At 48.2% G+C, this 20,108-nt stretch overlaps 1 protein-coding gene across 1 annotated transcript in view; it reads right to left on the reverse strand.

Moving 5' to 3' along the window:
- Positions 1 to 18,226, reverse strand: part of LOC124027649 (pecanex-like protein 1) — a gene marked incomplete at its 3' end in the record, with an annotated part of 39,066 nt that extends 20,840 nt beyond the window's left edge. Inside the window, 9 exon segments of the mRNA XM_046340011.1 lie at positions 2,987 to 3,164; positions 9,679 to 9,820; positions 10,480 to 10,630; positions 11,601 to 11,693; positions 15,334 to 15,439; positions 15,628 to 15,737; positions 16,325 to 16,416; positions 16,704 to 16,814; positions 17,930 to 18,226. Of these exon segments, the coding sequence (XP_046195967.1) occupies positions 2,987 to 3,164; positions 9,679 to 9,820; positions 10,480 to 10,630; positions 11,601 to 11,693; positions 15,334 to 15,439; positions 15,628 to 15,737; positions 16,325 to 16,416; positions 16,704 to 16,814; positions 17,930 to 18,167 (1,221 nt within the window).
- Between the last annotated feature and the right edge of the window lie 1,882 nt (positions 18,227 to 20,108).

The raw sequence follows: 20,108 nt of genomic DNA on the forward strand, positions 1-20,108 counted from the left end.
TGGACTAGTCCACCGAGACAGGCCTCCGCAATGGACTAGTCCACCGAGACAGGCCTCCGCAATGGACTAGTCCACCGAGACAGGCCTCCGCAATGGACTAGTCCACCGAGACAGGCCTCCGCAATGGACTAGTCCACCGAGACAGGCCTCCGCAATGGACTAGTCCACCGAGACAGGCCTCCGCAATGGACTAGTCCACCGAGACAGGCCTCCGCAATGGACTAGTCCACCGAGACAGGCCTCCGCAATGGACTAGTCCACCGAGACAGGCCTCCGCAATGGACTAGTCCACCGAGACAGGCCTCCGCAATGGACTAGTCCACCGAGACAGGCCTCCGCAATGGACTAGTCCACCGAGACAGGCCTCCGCAATGGACTAGTCCACCGAGACAGGCCTCCGCAATGGACTAGTCCACCGAGACAGGCCTCCGCAATGGACTAGTCCACCGAGACAGGCCTCCGCAATGGACTAGTCCACCGAGACAGGCCTCCGCAATGGACTAGTCCACCGAGACAGGCCTCCGCAATGGACTAGTCCACCGAGACAGGCCTCCGCAATGGACTAGTCCACCGAGACAGGCCTCCGCAATGGACTAGTCCACCGAGACAGGCCTCCGCAATGGACTAGTCCACCGAGACAGGCCTCCGCAATGGACTAGTCCACCGAGACAGGCCTCCGCAATGGACTAGTCCACCGAGACAGGCCTCCGCAATGGACTAGTCCACCGAGACAGGCCTCCGCAATGGACTAGTCCACCGAGACAGGCCTCCGCAATGGACTAGTCCACCGAGACAGGCCTCCGCAATGGACTAGTCCACCGAGACAGGCCTCCGCAATGGACTAGTCCACCGAGACAGGCCTCCGCAATGGACTAGTCCACCGAGACAGGCCTCCGCAATGGACTAGTCCACCGAGACAGGCCTCCGCAATGGACTAGTCCACCGAGACAGGCCTCCGCAATGGACTAGTCCACCGAGACAGGCCTCCGCAATGGACTAGTCCACCGAGACAGGCCTCCGCAATGGACTAGTCCACCGAGACAGGCCTCCGCAATGGACTAGTCCACCGAGACAGGCCTCCGCAATGGACTAGTCCACCGAGACAGGCCTCCGCAATGGACTAGTCCACCGAGACAGGCCTCCGCAATGGACTAGTCCACCGAGACAGGCCTCCGCAATGGACTAGTCCACCGAGACAGGCCTCCGCAATGGACTAGTCCACCGAGACAGGCCTCCGCAATGGACTAGTCCACCGAGACAGGCCTCCGCAATGGACTAGTCCACCGAGACAGGCCTCCGCAATGGACTAGTCCACCGAGACAGGCCTCCGCAATGGACTAGTCCACCGAGACAGGCCTCCGCAATGGACTAGTCCACCGAGACAGGCCTCCGCAATGGACTAGTCCACCGAGACAGGCCTCCGCAATGGACTAGTCCACCGAGACAGGCCTCCGCAATGGACTAGTCCACCGAGACAGGCCTCCGCAATGGACTAGTCCACCGAGACAGGCCTCCGCAATGGACTAGTCCACCGAGACAGGCCTCCGCAATGGACTAGTCCACCGAGACAGGCCTCCGCAATGGACTAGTCCACCGAGACAGGCCTCCGCAATGGACTAGTCCACCGAGACAGGCCTCCGCAATGGACTAGTCCACCGAGACAGGCCTCCGCAATGGACTAGTCCACCGAGACAGGCCTCCGCAATGGACTAGTCCACCGAGACAGGCCTCCGCAATGGACTAGTCCACCGAGACAGGCCTCCGCAATGGACTAGTCCACCGAGACAGGCCTCCGCAATGGACTAGTCCACCGAGACAGGCCTCCGCAATGGACTAGTCCACCGAGACAGGCCTCCGCAATGGACTAGTCCACCGAGACAGGCCTCCGCAATGGACTAGTCCACCGAGACAGGCCTCCGCAATGGACTAGTCCACCGAGACAGGCCTCCGCAATGGACTAGTCCACCGAGACAGGCCTCCGCAATGGACTAGTCCACCGAGACAGGCCTCCGCAATGGACTAGTCCACCGAGACAGGCCTCCGCAATGGACTAGTCCACCGAGACAGGCCTCCGCAATGGACTAGTCCACCGAGACAGGCCTCCGCAATGGACTAGTCCACCGAGACAGGCCTCCGCAATGGACTAGTCCACCGAGACAGGCCTCCGCAATGGACTAGTCCACCGAGACAGGCCTCCGCAATGGACTAGTCCACCGAGACAGGCCTCCGCAATGGACTAGTCCACCGAGACAGGCCTCCGCAATGGACTAGTCCACCGAGACAGGCCTCCGCAATGGACTAGTCCACCGAGACAGGCCTCCGCAATGGACTAGTCCACCGAGACAGGCCTCCGCAATGGACTAGTCCACCGAGACAGGCCTCCGCAATGGACTAGTCCACCGAGACAGGCCTCCGCAATGGACTAGTCCACCGAGACAGGCCTCCGCAATGGACTAGTCCACCGAGACAGGCCTCCGCAATGGACTAGTCCACCGAGACAGGCCTCCGCAATGGACTAGTCCACCGAGACAGGCCTCCGCAATGGACTAGTCCACCGAGACAGGCCTCCGCAATGGACTAGTCCACCGAGACAGGCCTCCGCAATGGACTAGTCCACCGAGACAGGCCTCCGCAATGGATTAGTCCACTGAGACAGGCCTCTACAATGGATTAGTCCACTGAGACAGGCCTCCACAATGGATTAGTCCACTGAGACAGGCCTCTACAATGGATTAGTCCACTGAGACAGGCCTCTACAATGGATTAGTCCACTGAGACAGGCCTCCATAATGGATTAGTCCACTGAGACAGACCTCTACAATGGATTAGTCCACTGAGACAGGCCTCCATAATGGATTAGTCCACTGAGACAGGCCTCTACAATGGATTAGTCCACTGAGACAGGCCTCCATAATGGATTAGTCCACTGAGACAGTCCATTACTAGTCCATTGTAGAGGCCTATCAGCTCCCTTAGTTCCACTCACCTTGCTGAAAACGATGGACATGAGGAAGAGGTCTAGCAGCAGGGTCTCTGATAGGTTGCGGTAGTCGAAGGTGAAGAAGAGGACGGTGAAGAGGACTGTGATGTACTGGTAGGTGGGGCTGCTGTATGAGGAACGAAGCAGCTTCAGACCTGCCACTGTTATCATCAACGCTCCAACCCTGTAAAGGAGGGAAACGGAAAGAGAGGGGAGGGAAACGGAAAGAGAGGGGAGGGAAACGGAAAGAGAGGGGAGGGAAACGGAAAGAGAGGGGAGGGAAACGGAAAGAGAGGGGAGGGAAACGGAAAGAGAGGGGAGGGAAACGGAAAGAGAGGGGAGGGAAACGGAAAGAGAGGGGAGGGAAACGGAAAGAGAGGGGAGGGAAACGGAAAGAGAGGGGAGGGAAACGGAAAGAGAGAGGAGGGAAACGGAAAGAGAGAGGAGGGAAACGGAAAGAGAGAGGAGGGAAACGGAAAGAGAGAGGAGGGAAACGGAAAGAGGGAAACGGAAAGAGGGAAACGGAAAGAGGGAAACGGAAAGAGGAGGGAAACGGAAAGAGGAGGGAAACGGAAAGAGGAGGGAAACGGAAAGAGGAGGGAAACGGAAAGAGGAGAGAAACGGAAAGAGGAGAGAAACGGAAAGAGGAGAGAAACGGAAAGAGGAGAGAAACGGAAAGAGGAGCGAAACGGAAAGAGGAGAGAAACGGAAAGAGGAGCGAAACGGAAAGAGGAGCGAAACGGAAAGAGAGCGAAACGGAAAGAGAGCGAAACGGAAAGAGAGCGAAACGGAAAGAGAGCGAAACGGAAAGAGAGCGAAACGGAAAGAGAGCGAAACGGAGAGGGGGAAAGAGAGCGAAACGGAAAGGGGGAAAGAGAGCGAAACGGAGAGGGGGAAAGAGAGAGAAACAGAGAGGGGGAAAGAGAGAGAAACAGAGAGGGGGAAAGAGAGAAACAGAGAGGGGAAAGAGAGAAACAGAGAGGGGAAAGAGAGAGGGAAAGAGAGAGGGGAAAGAGAGAGGGAAAGAGAGAGGGGAAAGAGAGAGAAACGGAGAGAGGGGAAAGAGAGAGAAACGGAGAGAGGGGAAAGAGAGAGAAACGGAGAGAGGGGAAAGAGAGAGAAACGGAGAGAGGGGAAAGAGAGAGAAACGGAGAGAGGGGAAAGAGAGAGAAACGGAGAGAGGGGAAAGAGAGAGAAACGGAGAGAGGGGAAAGAGAGAGAAACGGAAAGAGGGGAAAGAGAGAGAAACGGAGAGAGGGAAAAGATAGAAATGGAGAGGGAAAGAGGGGTAGAGAGAGATAAGAAGAGGGGACTTTATGACTGCATGTTTAATGACCCAGCTGGCAAATGACGTCACTAAAACAGGCTTACAACCGTAATCACCTGATTCCAGCTACCTGCTGCTTAACACAGAGAGAATAGAGCTGGTAAACACAGAGAGAATAGAGAATAGAGCTGGTAAACACAGAGAGAATAGAGCTGGTAAACACAGAGAGAATAGAGAATAGAGCTGGTAAACACAGAGAGAATAGAGAATAGAGCTGGTAAACACAGAGAGAATAGAGCTGGTAAACACAGAGAGAATAGAGCTGGTAAACACAGAGAGAATAGAGAATAGAGCTGGTAAACACAGAGAGAATAGAGAATAGAGCTGGTAAACACAGAGAGAATAGAGAATAGAGCTGGTAAACACAGAGAGAATAGAGCTGGTAAACACAGAGAGAATAGAGCTGGTAAACACAGAGAGAATAGAGCTGGTAAACACAGAGAGAATAGAGCTGGTAAACACAGAGAGAATAGAGCTGGTAAACACAGAGAGAATAGAGCTGGTAAACACAGAGAGAATAGAGCTGGTAAACACAGAGAGAATAGAGCTGGTAAACACAGAGAGAATAGAGCTGGTAAACACAGAGAGAATAGAGCTGGTAAACACAGAGAGAATAGAGCTGGTAAACACAGAGAGAATAGAGCTGGTAAACACAGAGAGAATAGAGCTGGTAAACACAGAGAGAATAGAGCTGGTAAACACAGAGAGAATAGAGCTGGTAAACACAGAGAGAATAGAGCTGGTAAACACAGAGAGAATAGAGCTGGTAAACACAGAGAGAATAGAGCTGGTAAACACAGAGAGAATAGAGCTGGTAAACACAGAGAGAATAGAGCTGGTAAACACAGAGAGAATAGAGCTGGTAAACACAGAGAGAATAGAGCTGGTAAACACAGAGAGAATAGAGCTGGTAAACACAGAGAGAATAGAGCTGGTAAACACAGAGAGAATAGAGCTGGTAAACACAGAGAGAATAGAGCTGGTAAACACAGAGAGAATAGAGCTGGTAAACACAGAGAGAATAGAGAATAGAGCTGGTAAACACAGATAATAGAGCTGGTAAACACAGAGAGAATAGAGAATAGAGCTGGTAAACACAGATAATAGAGCTGGTAAACACAGAGATAATAGAGAATAGAGCTGGTAAACACAGATAATAGAGCTGGTAAACACAGAGAGAATAGATAATAGAGCTGGTAAACACAGAGAGAATAGATAATAGAGCTGGTAAACACAGAGAGAATAGATAATAGAGCTGGTAAACACAGAGAGAATAGAGCTGGTAAACACAGAGAGAATAGAGCTGGTAAACACAGAGAGAATAGAGAATAGAGCTGGTAAACACAGATAATAGAGCTGGTAAACACAGAGAGAATAGAGAATAGAGCTGGTAAACACAGATAATAGAGCTGGTAAACACAGAGATAATAGAGAATAGAGCTGGTAAACACAGATAATAGAGCTGGTAAACACAGAGAGAATAGATAATAGAGCTGGTAAACACAGAGAGAATAGATAATAGAGCTGGTAAACACAGAGAGAATAGATAATAGAGCTGGTAAACACAGAGAGAATAGAGCTGGTAAACACAGAGAGAATAGAGCTGGTAAACACAGAGAGAATAGAGCTGGTAAACACAGAGAGAATAGAGCTGGTAAACACAGAGAATAGAGCTGGTAAACACACAGAGAATAGAGCTGGTAAACACACAGAGAATAGAGCTGGTAAACACACAGAGAATAGAGCTGGTAAACACACAGAGAATAGAGCTGGTAAACACAGAGAGAATAGAGCTGGTAAACACAGAGAATAGAGCTGGTAAACACAGAGAATAGAGCTGGTAAACACAGAGAATAGAGCTGGTAAACACAGAGAGAATAGAGCTGGTAAACACAGAGAGAATAGAGCTGGTAAACACAGAGAGAATAGAGCTGGTAAACACAGAGAGAATAGAGCTGGTAAACACAGAGAGAATAGAGCTGGTAAACACAGAGAGAATAGAGCTGGTAAACACAGAGAGAATAGAGCTGGTAAACACAGAGAGAATAGAGCTGGTAAACACAGAGAATAGAGCTGGTAAACACAGAGAATAGAGAATAGAGCTGGTAAACACAGAGAAAATAGAGCTGGTAAACACAGAGAAAATAGAGCTGGTAAACACAGAGAATAGAGCTGGTAAACACAGAGAATAGAGCTGGTAAACACAGAGAATAGAGAATAGAGCTGGTAAACACAGAGAGATAGAGCTGGTAAACACAGAGAGAATAGAGCTGGTAAACACAGAGAGAATAGAGCTGGTAAACACAGAGAGAATAGAGCTGGTAAACACAGAGAGAATAGAGCTGGTAAACACAGAGAGAATAGAGCTGGTAAACACAGAGAATAGAGCTGGTAAACACAGAGAATAGAGCTGGTAAACACAGAGAATAGAGAATAGAGCTGGTAAACACAGATAATAGAGCTGGTAAACACAGAGAAAATAGAGCTGGTAAACACAGAGAATAGAGCTGGTAAACACAGAGAATAGAGCTGGTAAACACAGAGAATAGAGCTGGTAAACACAGAGAGATAGAGCTGGTAAACACAGAGAGAATAGAGCTGGTAAACACAGATAATAGAGCTGGTAAACACAGAGAAAATAGAGCTGGTAAACACAGAGAATAGAGCTGGTAAACACAGAGAATAGAGAATAGAGCTGGTAAACACAGAGAGATAGGGTTAATAGAGATAGATATACAGACAACAAATTCCAATTAGCTATACTAAAACTCTTTAACATCATCCTTAGCTCTGGCATCTTCCCCAATATTTGGAACCAAGGACTGATCACCCCAATCCACAAAAGTGGAGACAAATTTGACCCCAATAACTACCATGGAATATGTGTCAACAGTAACCTTGGGAAAATCCTCTGCATTATTATTAACAGCAGACTCGTACATTTCCTCAATGAAAACAATGTACTGAGCAAATGTCAAATTGGCTTTTTACCAAATTACCGTACAACAGACCACGTATTCAGCCTGCACACCCTAAATGACAAACAAACAAACCAAAACAAAGGCAAAGTCTTCTCATGCTTTGTTGATTTCAAAAAAGCCTTCGACTCAATTTGGCATGAGGGTCTGCTATACAAACTGATGGAAAGTGGTGTTGGGGGTAAAACATATGACATTATAAAAACCATGTACACAAACAACAAGTGTGCTGATAAATTGGGCAAAAAACACACATTTCTTCACACAGGGCCGTGGGGTGAGACAGGGATGCAGCTTAAGCCCCACCCTCCTCAACATATATATCAACGAATTGGCGCGGGCACTAAAAAAAGTCTGCAGCACCCGGCCTCACCGTACGAGAATCTGAAGTCAAATGTCTGCTGTTTGCTGATGATCTGGTGCTTCTGTCACCAACCAAGGAGGGCCTACAGCAGCACCTAGATCTTATGCACAGATTCTGTCAGACCTGGGCCCTGACAGTAAATCTCAGTAAGACCAAAATAATGGTGTTCCAAAAAAGGTCCAGTCACCAGGACCACAAATACAAATTCCATCTAGACACCGTTGCCCGTGAGCACACAAAAAACGATATATACTTTGGCCTAAACATCAGCGCCCACAGGTAACTTCCACAAAGCTGTGAACAATCTGAGAGACAAGGCAAGAAGGGCATTCTATGCCATCAAAAGAAACATAAATTTCAACATACCAATTAGGATCTGGCTAAAAATACTTGAATCAGTCATAGAGCCCATTGCCCTTTATGGTTGTGAGGTCTGGGGTCCGCTCACCAACCAAGATTTCACAAAATGGGACAAACACCAAATTGAGACTCTGCACGCAGAATTCAGCGCCAAAATATCCTCCGTGTACAACGTAAAACACCAAATAATGCATGCAGAGCAGAATTAATCCGATACCCACTAATTATCAAAATCCAGAAAAGAGCCATTAAATTCTACAACCACCTAAAAGGAAGCGATTCCCAAACCTTCCACAACAAAGCCATCACCTACAGAGAGATGAACCTGGAGAAGAGTCCCCTAAGCAAGCTGGTCCTGGGGCTCTGTTCACAAACACAAACACACCCCACAGAGCCCCAGGACAGAAACACAATTAGACCCAATCAAATCATGAGAAAACTAAAAGATAAAGATAATTACTTGACACATGGAAAGAATTAACAAAAAAACAGAGCAAACTAGAATGCTATTTGGCCCTAAAAAGAGAGTACACAGTGGTAGAATACCTGACCACTGTGACTGACCCAAAATTAAGGAAAGCTTTGACTAAGTACAGACTCAGTGAGCATAGCCTTGCTATTGAGAAAGGCCGCCGTAGGCAGACATGGCTCTCAAGAGAAGACAGGCTATGTGCTCACTGCCCACAAAATGAGGTGGAAACTGAGCTGCACTTCCTAACCTCCTGCCCAATGTATGACCATATTAGAGAGACATATTTCCCTCAGATTACACAGATCCACAAAGAATTCGAAAACAAATCCAATTTTGATAAACTCCCATATCTACTGGGTGAAATTCCACAGTGTGACATCACAGCAGCAAGATTTGTGACCTGTTGCCACGAGAAAAGGGCAACCAGTGAAGAAAAAACACCATTGTAAATACAACCCATATCTATGCTTATTTATTTTATCTTGTGTCCTTTAACCATTTGTACATTGTTAAAACACTGTATATATATATACACAGTGTTTTAACAATACATATATAATATGACATTTGTAATGTCTTTATTGTTTTGAAACTTCTGTATGTGTGATGTTTACTGTAAATTTTTATTGTTTATTTCACTTTTGTATATTATCTACCTCACTTGCTTTGGCAATGTTAACACATGTTTCCCATGCCAATAAAGCCCCTTGAATTTAATTGAGAGAGAGAGAGACAGACAGACGAGCCTTGGCTACTGTTGATTGCGAAGATGGAGGTTTTTTTCCATTGAAGTAAAAGGAAAGTTAGAGAAGAAGCAGACAAGGAGAAAATCCTCGGAGACAAGTTTTAATATTGTTATTATTGTCTCTGTCAGAGTGACAATCGGGTTCTTGGTCACGCCCCCCCCCCCGTACAAGGCCATTTTCCTCCGATTGCTCCGTCCTCGGGTCCATTCGGAAACGGGTCTTTCGTAAATGAGTTATTTCTCCATAAATCGCGGTATCTATTTCGTAACGGTTCCAACTCCTGAGACCCTTGAAGACCTCTACCCCATCCCCCCCTTATATAGGAGTCCTACGAGCCCAGGTCACAACTAGTGCACTACATTTACATTTAAGTCATTTAGCAGACGCTCTTATCCAGAGCGACTTTAGAGGACAGGGTGGCATTAGAGATTAAGCAGAGTAGAGAACTCACTCCGTGTCCAGTTTCCTGGGACTGGCCAGATCCCTGGCGCTGCCACTCAGCACGTTGAGGATGACCAGGGGATACAGAATATTCTTCTCTAAGAACAGCAGCCACACGTGGAGCTTCTCGAACCACATCACATGGGCCGCGCCTACAAAACAAACAAACAAAGGGTTTGGTCAGTCAGTCAGCAACGTGGCTCTACGTTGTGAATATAACCTATTACACATCGGACCAGTTTCCCGGAGACGGAGACTCATCCTACTCCTGGAAGAAAAAGCAGTAACATAGTTCTGGATAAGGTTAATATGCAAGTCTGTTGAAATGGCCCCTAAAAGGTTAACTGACAACAGGAAAGACAGTCGGGTATTTAAGGGTGTGGGGTATTCAGGGGTGTCTTACCTCTGACCTCAAACTGGTAATAATCCCTGGTCTTGAGCAGTGGGTGTGTGGTATCTGGGGATGTGTGGTATCTGGGGATGTGTGGTATTTGGGGATGTGTGGTATTTGGGGATGTGTGGTATTTGGGGATGTGTGGTATTTGGGGATGTGTGGTATTTGGGGATGTGTGGTATTTGGGGATGTGTGGTATTTGGGGATGTGTGGTATTTGGGGATGTGTGGTATTTGGGGATGTGTGGTATTTGGGGATGTGTGGTATTTGGGGATGTGTGGTATTTAGGGATGTGTGGTATTTAGGGATGTGTGGTATTTAGGGTGTCTTACCTCTGACCTCAAATTAGTAATACTCCCTGGTCTTGAGCAGTGGGTGTGGGGTATTCAGGGATGTGGGGTATTTAGGGTGTCTTACCTCTGACCTCAAACTGGTAATACTCCCTGGTCTTGAGCAGTGGGTGTGAGAAGCAGTACCAGGGTAGCTGCTTGCGGACCTGAGGCAGCAGGTAATGTGTCAGCAGGCCCACCGCTCCCAGTAGAGAATACAGCACGTAGCTCAGGAACGGCTGTGGTGGTCAACAGGGGGGAGAGAAAGAGGAGAGAGAGAGAGGGGGGAGAGAAGAGGAGAGAGAGAGAGGGGAGAGAGAAGAGGAGAGAGAGAGAGGGGAGAGAAGAGGAGAGAGAGAGAGGGGAGAGAAGAGGAGAGAGAGGTGAGAGAAGAGGAGAGAGAGGGGAGAGAAGAGGAGAGAGAGAGAGAGGGGAGAGAAGAGGAGAGAGAGAGAGAGGAGAGAAGAGGAGAGAGAGAGAGGGGAGAGAAGAGGAGAGAGAGAGAGGGGAGAGAAGAGGAGAGAGAGAGAGGGGAGAGAAGAGGAGAGAGAGAGAGGGGAGAGAAGAGGAGAGAGAGAGAGGGGAGAGAAGAGGAGAGAGAGAGAGGGGAGAGGAGAGAGAGAAGAGGAGAGAGAGGGGAGAGAAGAGGAGAGAGAGAGAGAGAGAGAGAGAGAGAGAGAGGGAGAGAGAGAGGAGAGAGAGAGAGAGAGAGAGAGAGAGGGGAGAGAGAGAGAGAGAGGGGAGAGAGAGAGAGAGGGGAGAGAGAGAGAGAGAGAGAGAGAGAGAGAGAGAGGGGAGAGAGGGGAGAGAGAGAGAGAGAGAGGGGAGAGAGAGAGAGAGAGGAGAGAGAGGGGAGAGAAAGAGGAGAGAGAGGAGAGAGAGGTGAGAGAAAGAGGAGAGAGATGAGTGAGAGAAGATTAGGGGAGAGATGAGAGATGAGAGAGAGATGGGTGAGAGAAGAGGGGGGGGGGGAGAGACAGATGGTGGGACAGGGAGGGAGAGATGAGTTAAATATGTTATACATGGTGATAGAACAAAAATTCTACTTTGTCAAATTTTCTTATCAGGCATTGATCTTCCAACTCAACTGCCTGACACACACACCCAAAGAGGTTGGAAACCAGGTACATCACAACGTCACCAAAGCAGTTTAGTGCCCTGCTCAAGGGCACAACGGCAAGAGATTAACGATGCAGAGCTCTACTGTACCTGCAGAACGATGAACATGGTGCTGACGTGGATGGCAAAGTAGAGGACAGCGATGACAACGCAGACGATCAGGTCGGAATGGAGACGCTCACTCTGGGGGACAGACAGGAGGACAGTTGGGTTAGGAGGAGAGGACAGACAGACAGACAGACAGACAGACAGACAGACAGACAGACAGACAGACAGACAGACAGACAGACAGACAGACAGACAGACAGACAGACAGACAGACAGACAGACAGACAGACAGACAGACAGACAGACAGACAGACAGACAGACAGACAGACAGACAGACAGACAGACAGACAGACAGACAGACAGACAGACAGACAGACAGACAGACAGACAGACAGACAGACAGACAGACAGACAGACAGACAGACAGACAGACAGACAGACAGACAGACAGACAGACAGACAGACAGACAGACAGACAGACAGACAGACAGACAGACAGACAGACAGACAGACAGACAGACAGACAGACAGACAGACAGACAGACAGACAGACAGACAGACAGACAGACAGACAGACAGACAGACAGACAGACAGGACTGTTAGGTTAGGAGGAGAGGACAGACAGACAGACTGTCAGACAGGTTAGGAGGAAAGGACAGACAGACAGACAGGACAGTTAGGTTAGGAAGCGAGGACAGACCGACAGGTCAGTTAGGTTAGGAGGAGAGGACAGACAGACAGGAGGTCAGTTAGGTTAGGAGGAGAGGACAGACAGACAGACAGGAGGACAGTTGGGTTAGGAGGAGAGGACAGACAGACAGGTCAGTTAGGTTAGGAGGAGAGGACAGACAGACAGGACAGTTAGGTTAGGAGGAGAGGACAGACAGGACAGTTAGGTTAGGAGGAGAGGACAGAGACAGGACAGTTAGGTTAGGAGGAGAGGACAGACAGACAGGTCAGTTAGGTTAGGAGGAGAGGACAGACAGACAGGTCAGTTAGGTTAGGAGGAGAGGACAGACAGACAGGACAGTTAGGTTAGGAGGAGAGGACAGACAGGACAGTTAGGTTAGGAGGAGAGGACAGAGACAGGACAGTTAGGTTAGGAGGAGAGGACAGACAGACAGGTCAGTTAGGTTAGGAGGAGAGGACAGACAGACAGGAGGACAGTTGGGTTAGGAGGAGAGGACAGACAGACAGGACAGTTAGGTTAGGAGGAAAGGACAGACAGACAGGACAGTTAGGTTAGGAGGAAAGGACAGACAGACAGGACAGTTAGGTTAGGAGGACAGACAGACAACCATGGGCTGTGAGCCAACACTAACAGATCTGAGACCAGGCGAGAACCAGAGGTGGTTGATACTGTTCTGACGTCAGGCATCAATAAGGTTTGGAAGTACACATCCTTGGTCAACGGCCAAGAGACATTACAGGAGGGTTTGGAGACAGAGAGGAGAGGAGAGACATTACAGGAGGGTTAGGAGAGACATTACAGGAGGTTTAGGAGACCGAGAGGAGAGGAGAGACATTACAGGAGGGTTAGGAGACAGAGAGGAGAGGAGAGACATTACAGAAGGTTTAGGAGACATTACAGGAGGGTTAGGAGACAGAGAGGAGAGGAGAGACATTACCGGAGGGTTAGGAGACAGAGAGGGGGGCCCACGTCCTAGAGACATTACAGGAGGGTTAGGAGACAGAGAGGGAGGGTTAGGAGACAGAGAGGGAGGGTTAGAAGACAGAGAGGGAGGGTTAGAAGACAGAGAGGGAGGGTTAGGAGACAGAGGGAGGGCCTACGGTCTAGAGACATTACAGGAGGGTTAGGAGACAGAGAGGAGGGCCCACGGCCTAGAGACATTACAGGAGGGTTAGGAGACAGAGAGGGAGGGTTAGGAGACAGAGAGGGAGGGTTAGGAGACAGAGAGGGAGGGTTAGGAGACAGAGAGGGAGGGTTAGGAGACAGAGAGGGAGGGTTAGGAGACAGAGAGGGAGGGTTAGGAGACAGAGAGGGAGGGTTAGGAGACAGAGAGGGAGGGTTAGGAGACAGAGAGGGAGGGTTAGGAGACAGAGAGGGAGGGTTAGGAGACAGAGGGGGAGGGTTAGGAGACAGAGGGGGGGGTTAGGAGACAGAGGAGGGGGGTTAGGAGACAGAGGGGGGGGTGGATTTACAAAGACTCGATAATGAGGCCTGATTAGAACCAGTCAATATTACAACAACCACTTACTACAGAACACTAGCTTTTCAGGATGAGGACTCTGCACCTCAGACAACTAACTAACTACCTGCCTTCAGAGAGTATTCATAACCCTTAATTTAATCCACATTTTGTTGTTTTTCAACCCGATTTTCAAAATGTATTAAATTACTTTTTTTCCCTGGCCCATCTACACACAATACTCCATAATGACAAAGTCAAAACATATTCATAGACATTTTTACAAATGTATTTAAAAACAAATACACAAATATCTAATCTACATAATTATTCACCCCTGAGTCAATTGTTTGTAGAAGCACCTTTGACAGTGATTACAGCTGTGAGTCGTTCTGGGTAAATCTCTAAGAGCACCAGGATTTTACAACACTTGCACATTGTTTTTTAAATTCTTCAAGCTTGGTCAAATTGATTGTTGATAATTGCTAGACAAACATTTTCCTGCAGTCGCCTCTTCACTGTTGACGTTGAGACTGGACAGAGGAACTCTGACTAGAAGGCCAGCATCCCAGAGTCTCCTGTTCACTGTTGACGTTGAGACTGGTGTTTTGCGGGTACTATTTAATGAAGCTGCCAGTTGAGGACTTGTGAGGTGACTGTTTCTCAAACTAGACACTCTAATGTACTTGTCCTCTTGCTCAGTTGTGCACCGGGGCCTCCCACTCCTCTTTCTATTCTGGTTAGAGACCGTTTGAGCTGTTCTGTGTAGGGAGTAGACTGACTGCCAGATGGTGAACCGTGATTCATCACTCCAGAGAACGTGTTTCCACTGCTCCAGAGTCCAATGGCGGCGAGCTTTACACCACTCCAGCCGACACTTGGCATTGCGCGTGGTGATCTGAGGCTTGTGTGCAGCTGCTCGGCCATGGAAACCCATTTCATGAAGCTCCTGAAGAACAGTTCTTGTGCTGACGTTGCTTCCAGAGGCAGTTTGGAACTCGGTAGTGAGTGTTGCAACCAAGGTCAGACGATTTTTACTCGCTTCAGTGACTTGATAAGCATATTTTTATGGCCTGCCATAACAAATGGTTTGAATACTTATTGACAAGACATTTCAGCTTTTCATTAAACATAAAAATAATCATTATGGGGTGTCGTGGGTAGGCCAGTGACAAAATCTCTATTTAATCCATTTTAAATTCAGGCTGGAACACAACATGTCAAGGGGTGTGAATATTTTCTGAAGGCACTGTAACCAACCAACCAGTAACTAGTTAACTAACTAACTACTCACCACAGAACCCCTGAGTTTCTCAGGTAAAGGATCCTGGACCTCAGACAACTAACTAACTAACTAACTAACTAACTAACTAACTAACCACAGAACCCCTGAGTTTCTCAGGTAAAGGATCCTGCACCTCAGACAACTAACTAACTAACTAACTAACTAACTAACTAACTAACTAACTAACTAACTAACTAACTAACTAACTACTCACCACAGAACCCCTGAGTTTTTCTGGTAAAGGATCCTGCACCTCAGACAACTAACTAACTAACTAACTAACTAACTAACTAACTAACTAACTAACTAACTAACTAACTAACTAACTAACTACTCACCACAGAACCCCTGAGTTTCTCTGGTAAAGGATCCTGGACCTCAGACAGGGGGTCTTCTGAGTTCTTGTCTTTCATGTTGGGCAGAAGCTTGGAATGCACCAAGGAACTGTGGAAAAGGGGACAAGGCAACGAGGTCAGTGGAAACACAGTCCAAACCACTGGTTAAAACTAATATAGTCCAGGGAGGAGTATGTCAAAGGTCAAATGTCATCAAGTCCCAGAGAATAGTGGAGTTGTTGCATGTAGAAATATGTGTTGTCAGATAGAAGGGGAGGTCCCGTAGGATAGACTCACATCAGGACAGAGGGGTCACTGCTCTGTCGGCTCAGATGGTAGGAGACAGCCACCAGGAGACCGCAGAACAACGAGAACAACACAGGGATGTGCTGAGGTTCCCAGGTCTCCTGTTAGAGGGACATAGAGGGGTTAGAACCGCAGAACACAGGGATGTGCTGAGGTTCCCAGGTCTCCTGTTAGATAGAGGGACATAGGGGTGAGAACCGCAGAACAACGAGAACAACACAGGGATGTGCTGAGGTTCCCAGGTCCCCTGTTAGATAGAGGAACATAGGGGTGAGAACCGCAGAACAACGAGAACAACACAGGGATGTGCTGAGGTTCCCAGGTCTCCTGTTAGATAGAGGGCATTAGAGGGGTTAGAACCGCAGAACAACACAGGGATGTGCTGAGGTTCCAAGGTCTCCTGTTAGATAGAGGGCATTAGAGGGGTTAGAACCGCAGAACAACACAGGGATGTGCTGAGGTTCCCAGGTCTCCTGTTAGATAGAGGGCATTAGAGGGGTTAGAACCGCAGAACAACACTGGGATGTGCTGAGGTTCCCAGGTCTCCTGTTAGATAGAGGGCATTAGAGGGGTTAGAACCGCAGAACAACACAGGGATGTGCTGAGGTTCCCAGGTCTCCTGTTAGATAGAGGGACATAGAGGGGTTAGAACCGCAGAACAACACAGGGATGAGAGGATGGTTCTGACCTTTAGGGCCCCGTAGCAGAGGCCGTAGAGCAGGGCCACGGTGACCGCGCTGCGCAGGACACTGTAGAGCGATGACAGAAGGCTGGTGGAGGCTGTGTGGGGGAAGCAGGTGGAGAAGAAGAGGTCAGCAACACCTCACAATAGTGGTTTGGACATTTGGTGCAACGAAAACCATCTCTCCCCACTCCCCCCCTCACTCCCCATCTCCCTCCCTCTGTGTGTGTGTGTCTGTGTATCACGTCAGAATGTTTAAAAACGACGTGTTTAAGTTTCCCACAACTTACAGAAAGGTCAACGAGACCTTAGCAGTGAGACAGCAGACAGCAGAGAGCATTTAGATTGTAACGTGTATTGAATTTCGATGAATTCATTCACTGACCGTTCCCCCCGAACACGTGGATATCCAACTGCTCAAAGAGGTACATGACGAAGGTGTTGACCTGGGGGAGGAGCCCCACGAAGAACACGACAGGAAAGCACAGAGTGAACACTACAGAGGAACGAACGGGGAAAAAACAGGAACAGAATTTGACTAAAAACCTCTATGTCAAAGTAGTCAAAACATCCAGCAACAACAACAACATCCAGCAACAACAACAACATTCGGCAACAACAACAACATTCGGCAACAACAACAACATTCGGCAGCAACAACAACATTCGGCAGCAACAACAACATTCGGCAGCAACAACAACATTCGGCAGCAACAACAACATTCGGCAGCAACAACATTCGGCAGCAACAACATTCGGCAGCAACAACATTCGGCAGCAACAACATTCGGCAGCAACAACATTCGGCAGCAACAACAACAACATTCAGCAACAACAACAACATTCAGCAACAACAACAACATTCAGCAACAACAACAACATTCAGCAACAACAACAACATTCAGCAACAACAACAACATTCAGCAACAACAACAACAACATTCAGCAACAACAACAACAACATTCAGCAACAACAACAACATTCAGCAACAACAACAACATTCAGCAACAACAACAACATTCAGCAACAACAACAACATTCAGCAACAACAACATTCAGCAACAACAACAACATTCAGCAACAACAACAACATTCAGCAACAACAACAACATTCAGCAACAACAACAACATTCAGCAACAACAACAACATTCAGCAACAACAACAACATTCAGCAACAACAACAACATTCAGCAACAACAACAACATTCAGCAACAACAACAACATTCAGCAACAACAACAACATTCAACAACAACAACAACATTCAGCAGCAACATTCAACAACAACAACAACATTCAGCAGCAACAACAACATTCAGCAGCAACAACATTCAGCAGCAACAACATTCAGCAGCAACAACATTCAGCAACAACAACATTCAGCAACAACAACAACAACATTCAGCATCAACAACAACAACATTCAGCAACAACAACATTCAGCATCAACAACATTCAGCATCAACAACATTCAGCATCAACAACAACAACATTCAGCAACAACAACAAAATATATATAAATGTGTCATACAGGTGGTTCAGGATTGTGGAAAGATCAGATTGGCCCCTTTATCCAAACAATTAAACATGTTCCTGTACAGTAGTCTCACCGATGACGAGGTCTCTGGCAGAGGACAGAACCAGGGAGCTAGTGACGGCGACACCGTACAGGGTGAACCGGGCTGAACCGGTTCTGTCACTGACGTAGTCCAACATCCAGATCAACACGCAGCACAGACAGAAGTAGATGGGTCGGCTGTAGGCGATGATACGATTATGGCCCTGAGACACAGAGGCAGACACAGAGGCAGTAGTAGAGTCGGGTCCACCACAAGACTGCCTTTTCATATTTCAAGTAGAAATTGTGCACGAACATGGAATTTGAAAAGCCTGTTATATTAAATAAAACAAGTTCCTTTTTAATATAGACCACAATTTAGAATTCCATAAATCAGATGTTTTTAAATATGAAAGAACTACTTTGCGAAAGTGTCAAAACTGAGCATTTTGACAAGTTTCACCGTCATAGTAAAGCCCTAGTTATCGTGTTGCTTTGACAGTCATTTTGAATGACTCATCAACCCTGAAGGAGGGTGAAGTTAAATTGGAGTTTAGAAACGAAGTCTTTCGGCTGTATGTCCTTTATGGACCTGGACACAAAGAGGTTCAGCTTAGGGTAAAATCAGCTTTAGTTGGGGTCCGGGGTTAGTTGGGGTCCGGGGTTAGTTGGGGTCCGGGGTAAGTTGGGGGCCGGGTAAGTTGGGGGCCGGGGTAAGTTGGGGTCCGGGGTAAGTTGGGGGTCCGGGGTAAGTTGGGGGTCCGGGGTAAGTTGGGGGTCCGGGGTAAGTTGGGGGTCCGGGGTAGGTTGGGGTCCGGGGTAAGTTGGGGTCCGGGGTAAGTTGGGGTCCGGGGTAAGTTGAGTAAGTTGGGGTCCGGGGTAAGTTGAGTAAGTTGGGGGACGGGGTAAGTTGAGTAAGTTGGTAAGTTGAGTAAGTTGAGTAAGTTGGGGGACGGGGTAAGTTGGGGTCCGGGGTAGGTTGGGGTCCGGGGTAAGTTTCCAAGACATACAGCACCAGTCAGTTTCCAAGACATACAGCACCAGTCAGTTTCCAAGACATACAGCACCAGTCAGTTTCCAAGACGTACAGCACAAGTCAGTTTCCAAGACGTACAGCACAAGTCAGTTTCCAAGACGTACAGCACCAGTCAGTTTCCAAGACGTACAGCACCAGTCAGTTTCCAAGACGTACAGCACCAGTCAGTTTCAAGACGTACAGCACCAGTCAGTTTCCAAGACGTACAGCACCAGTCAGTTTCCAAGACGTACAGCACCAGTCAGTTTCCAAGACGTACAGCACCAGTCAGTTTCCAAGACGTACAGCACCAGTCAGTTTCAAGACGTACAGCACCAGTCAGTTTCCAAGACGTACAGCACCAGTCAGTTTCCAAGACGTACAGCACCAGTCAGTTTCAAGACGTACAGCACCAGTCAGTTTCCAAGACGTACAGCACCAGTCAGTTTCCAAGACGTACAGCACCAGTCAGTTTCCAAGACGTACAGCACCAGTCAGTTTCCAAGACGTACAGCACCAGTCAGTTTCCAAGACGTACAGCACCAGTCAGTTTCCAAGACGTACAGCACCAGTCAGTTTCCAAGACGTACAGCACCAGTCAGTTTCCAAGACGTACAGCACCAGTCAGTTTCCAAGACGTACAGCACCAGTCAGTTTCCAAGACGTACAGCACCAGTCAGTTTCCAAGACGTACAGCACCAGTCAGTTTCCAAGACGTACAGCACCAGTCAGTTTCCAAGACGTACAGCACCAGTCAGTTTCCAAGACGTACAGCACCAGTCAGTTTCCAAGACGTACAGCACCAGTCAGTTTCCAAGACGTACAGCACCAGTCAGTTTCCAAGACGTACAGCACCAGTCAGTTTCCAAGACATACAGCACCAGTCAGTTTCAAGACGTACAGCACCAGTCAGTTTCCAAGACGTACAGCACCAGTCAGTTTCCAAGACGTACAGCACCAGTCAGTTTCCAAGACGTACAGCACCAGTCAGTTTCCAAGACGTACAGCACCAGTCAGTTTCCAAGACGTACAGCACCAGTCAGTTTCCAAGACATACAGCACCAGTCAGTTTCCAAGACATACAGCACCAGTCAGTTTCCAAGACATACAGCACCAGTCAGTTTCCAAGACATACAGCACCAGTCAGTTTCCAAGACATACAGCACCAGTCAGTTTCCAAGACATACAGCACCAGTCAGTTTCCAAGACATACAGC

This window comes from Oncorhynchus gorbuscha, unplaced genomic scaffold (assembly GCF_021184085.1).
Source record: "Oncorhynchus gorbuscha isolate QuinsamMale2020 ecotype Even-year unplaced genomic scaffold, OgorEven_v1.0 Un_scaffold_3426, whole genome shotgun sequence".
Taxonomy (NCBI): Eukaryota; Metazoa; Chordata; class Actinopteri; order Salmoniformes; family Salmonidae; genus Oncorhynchus; species Oncorhynchus gorbuscha.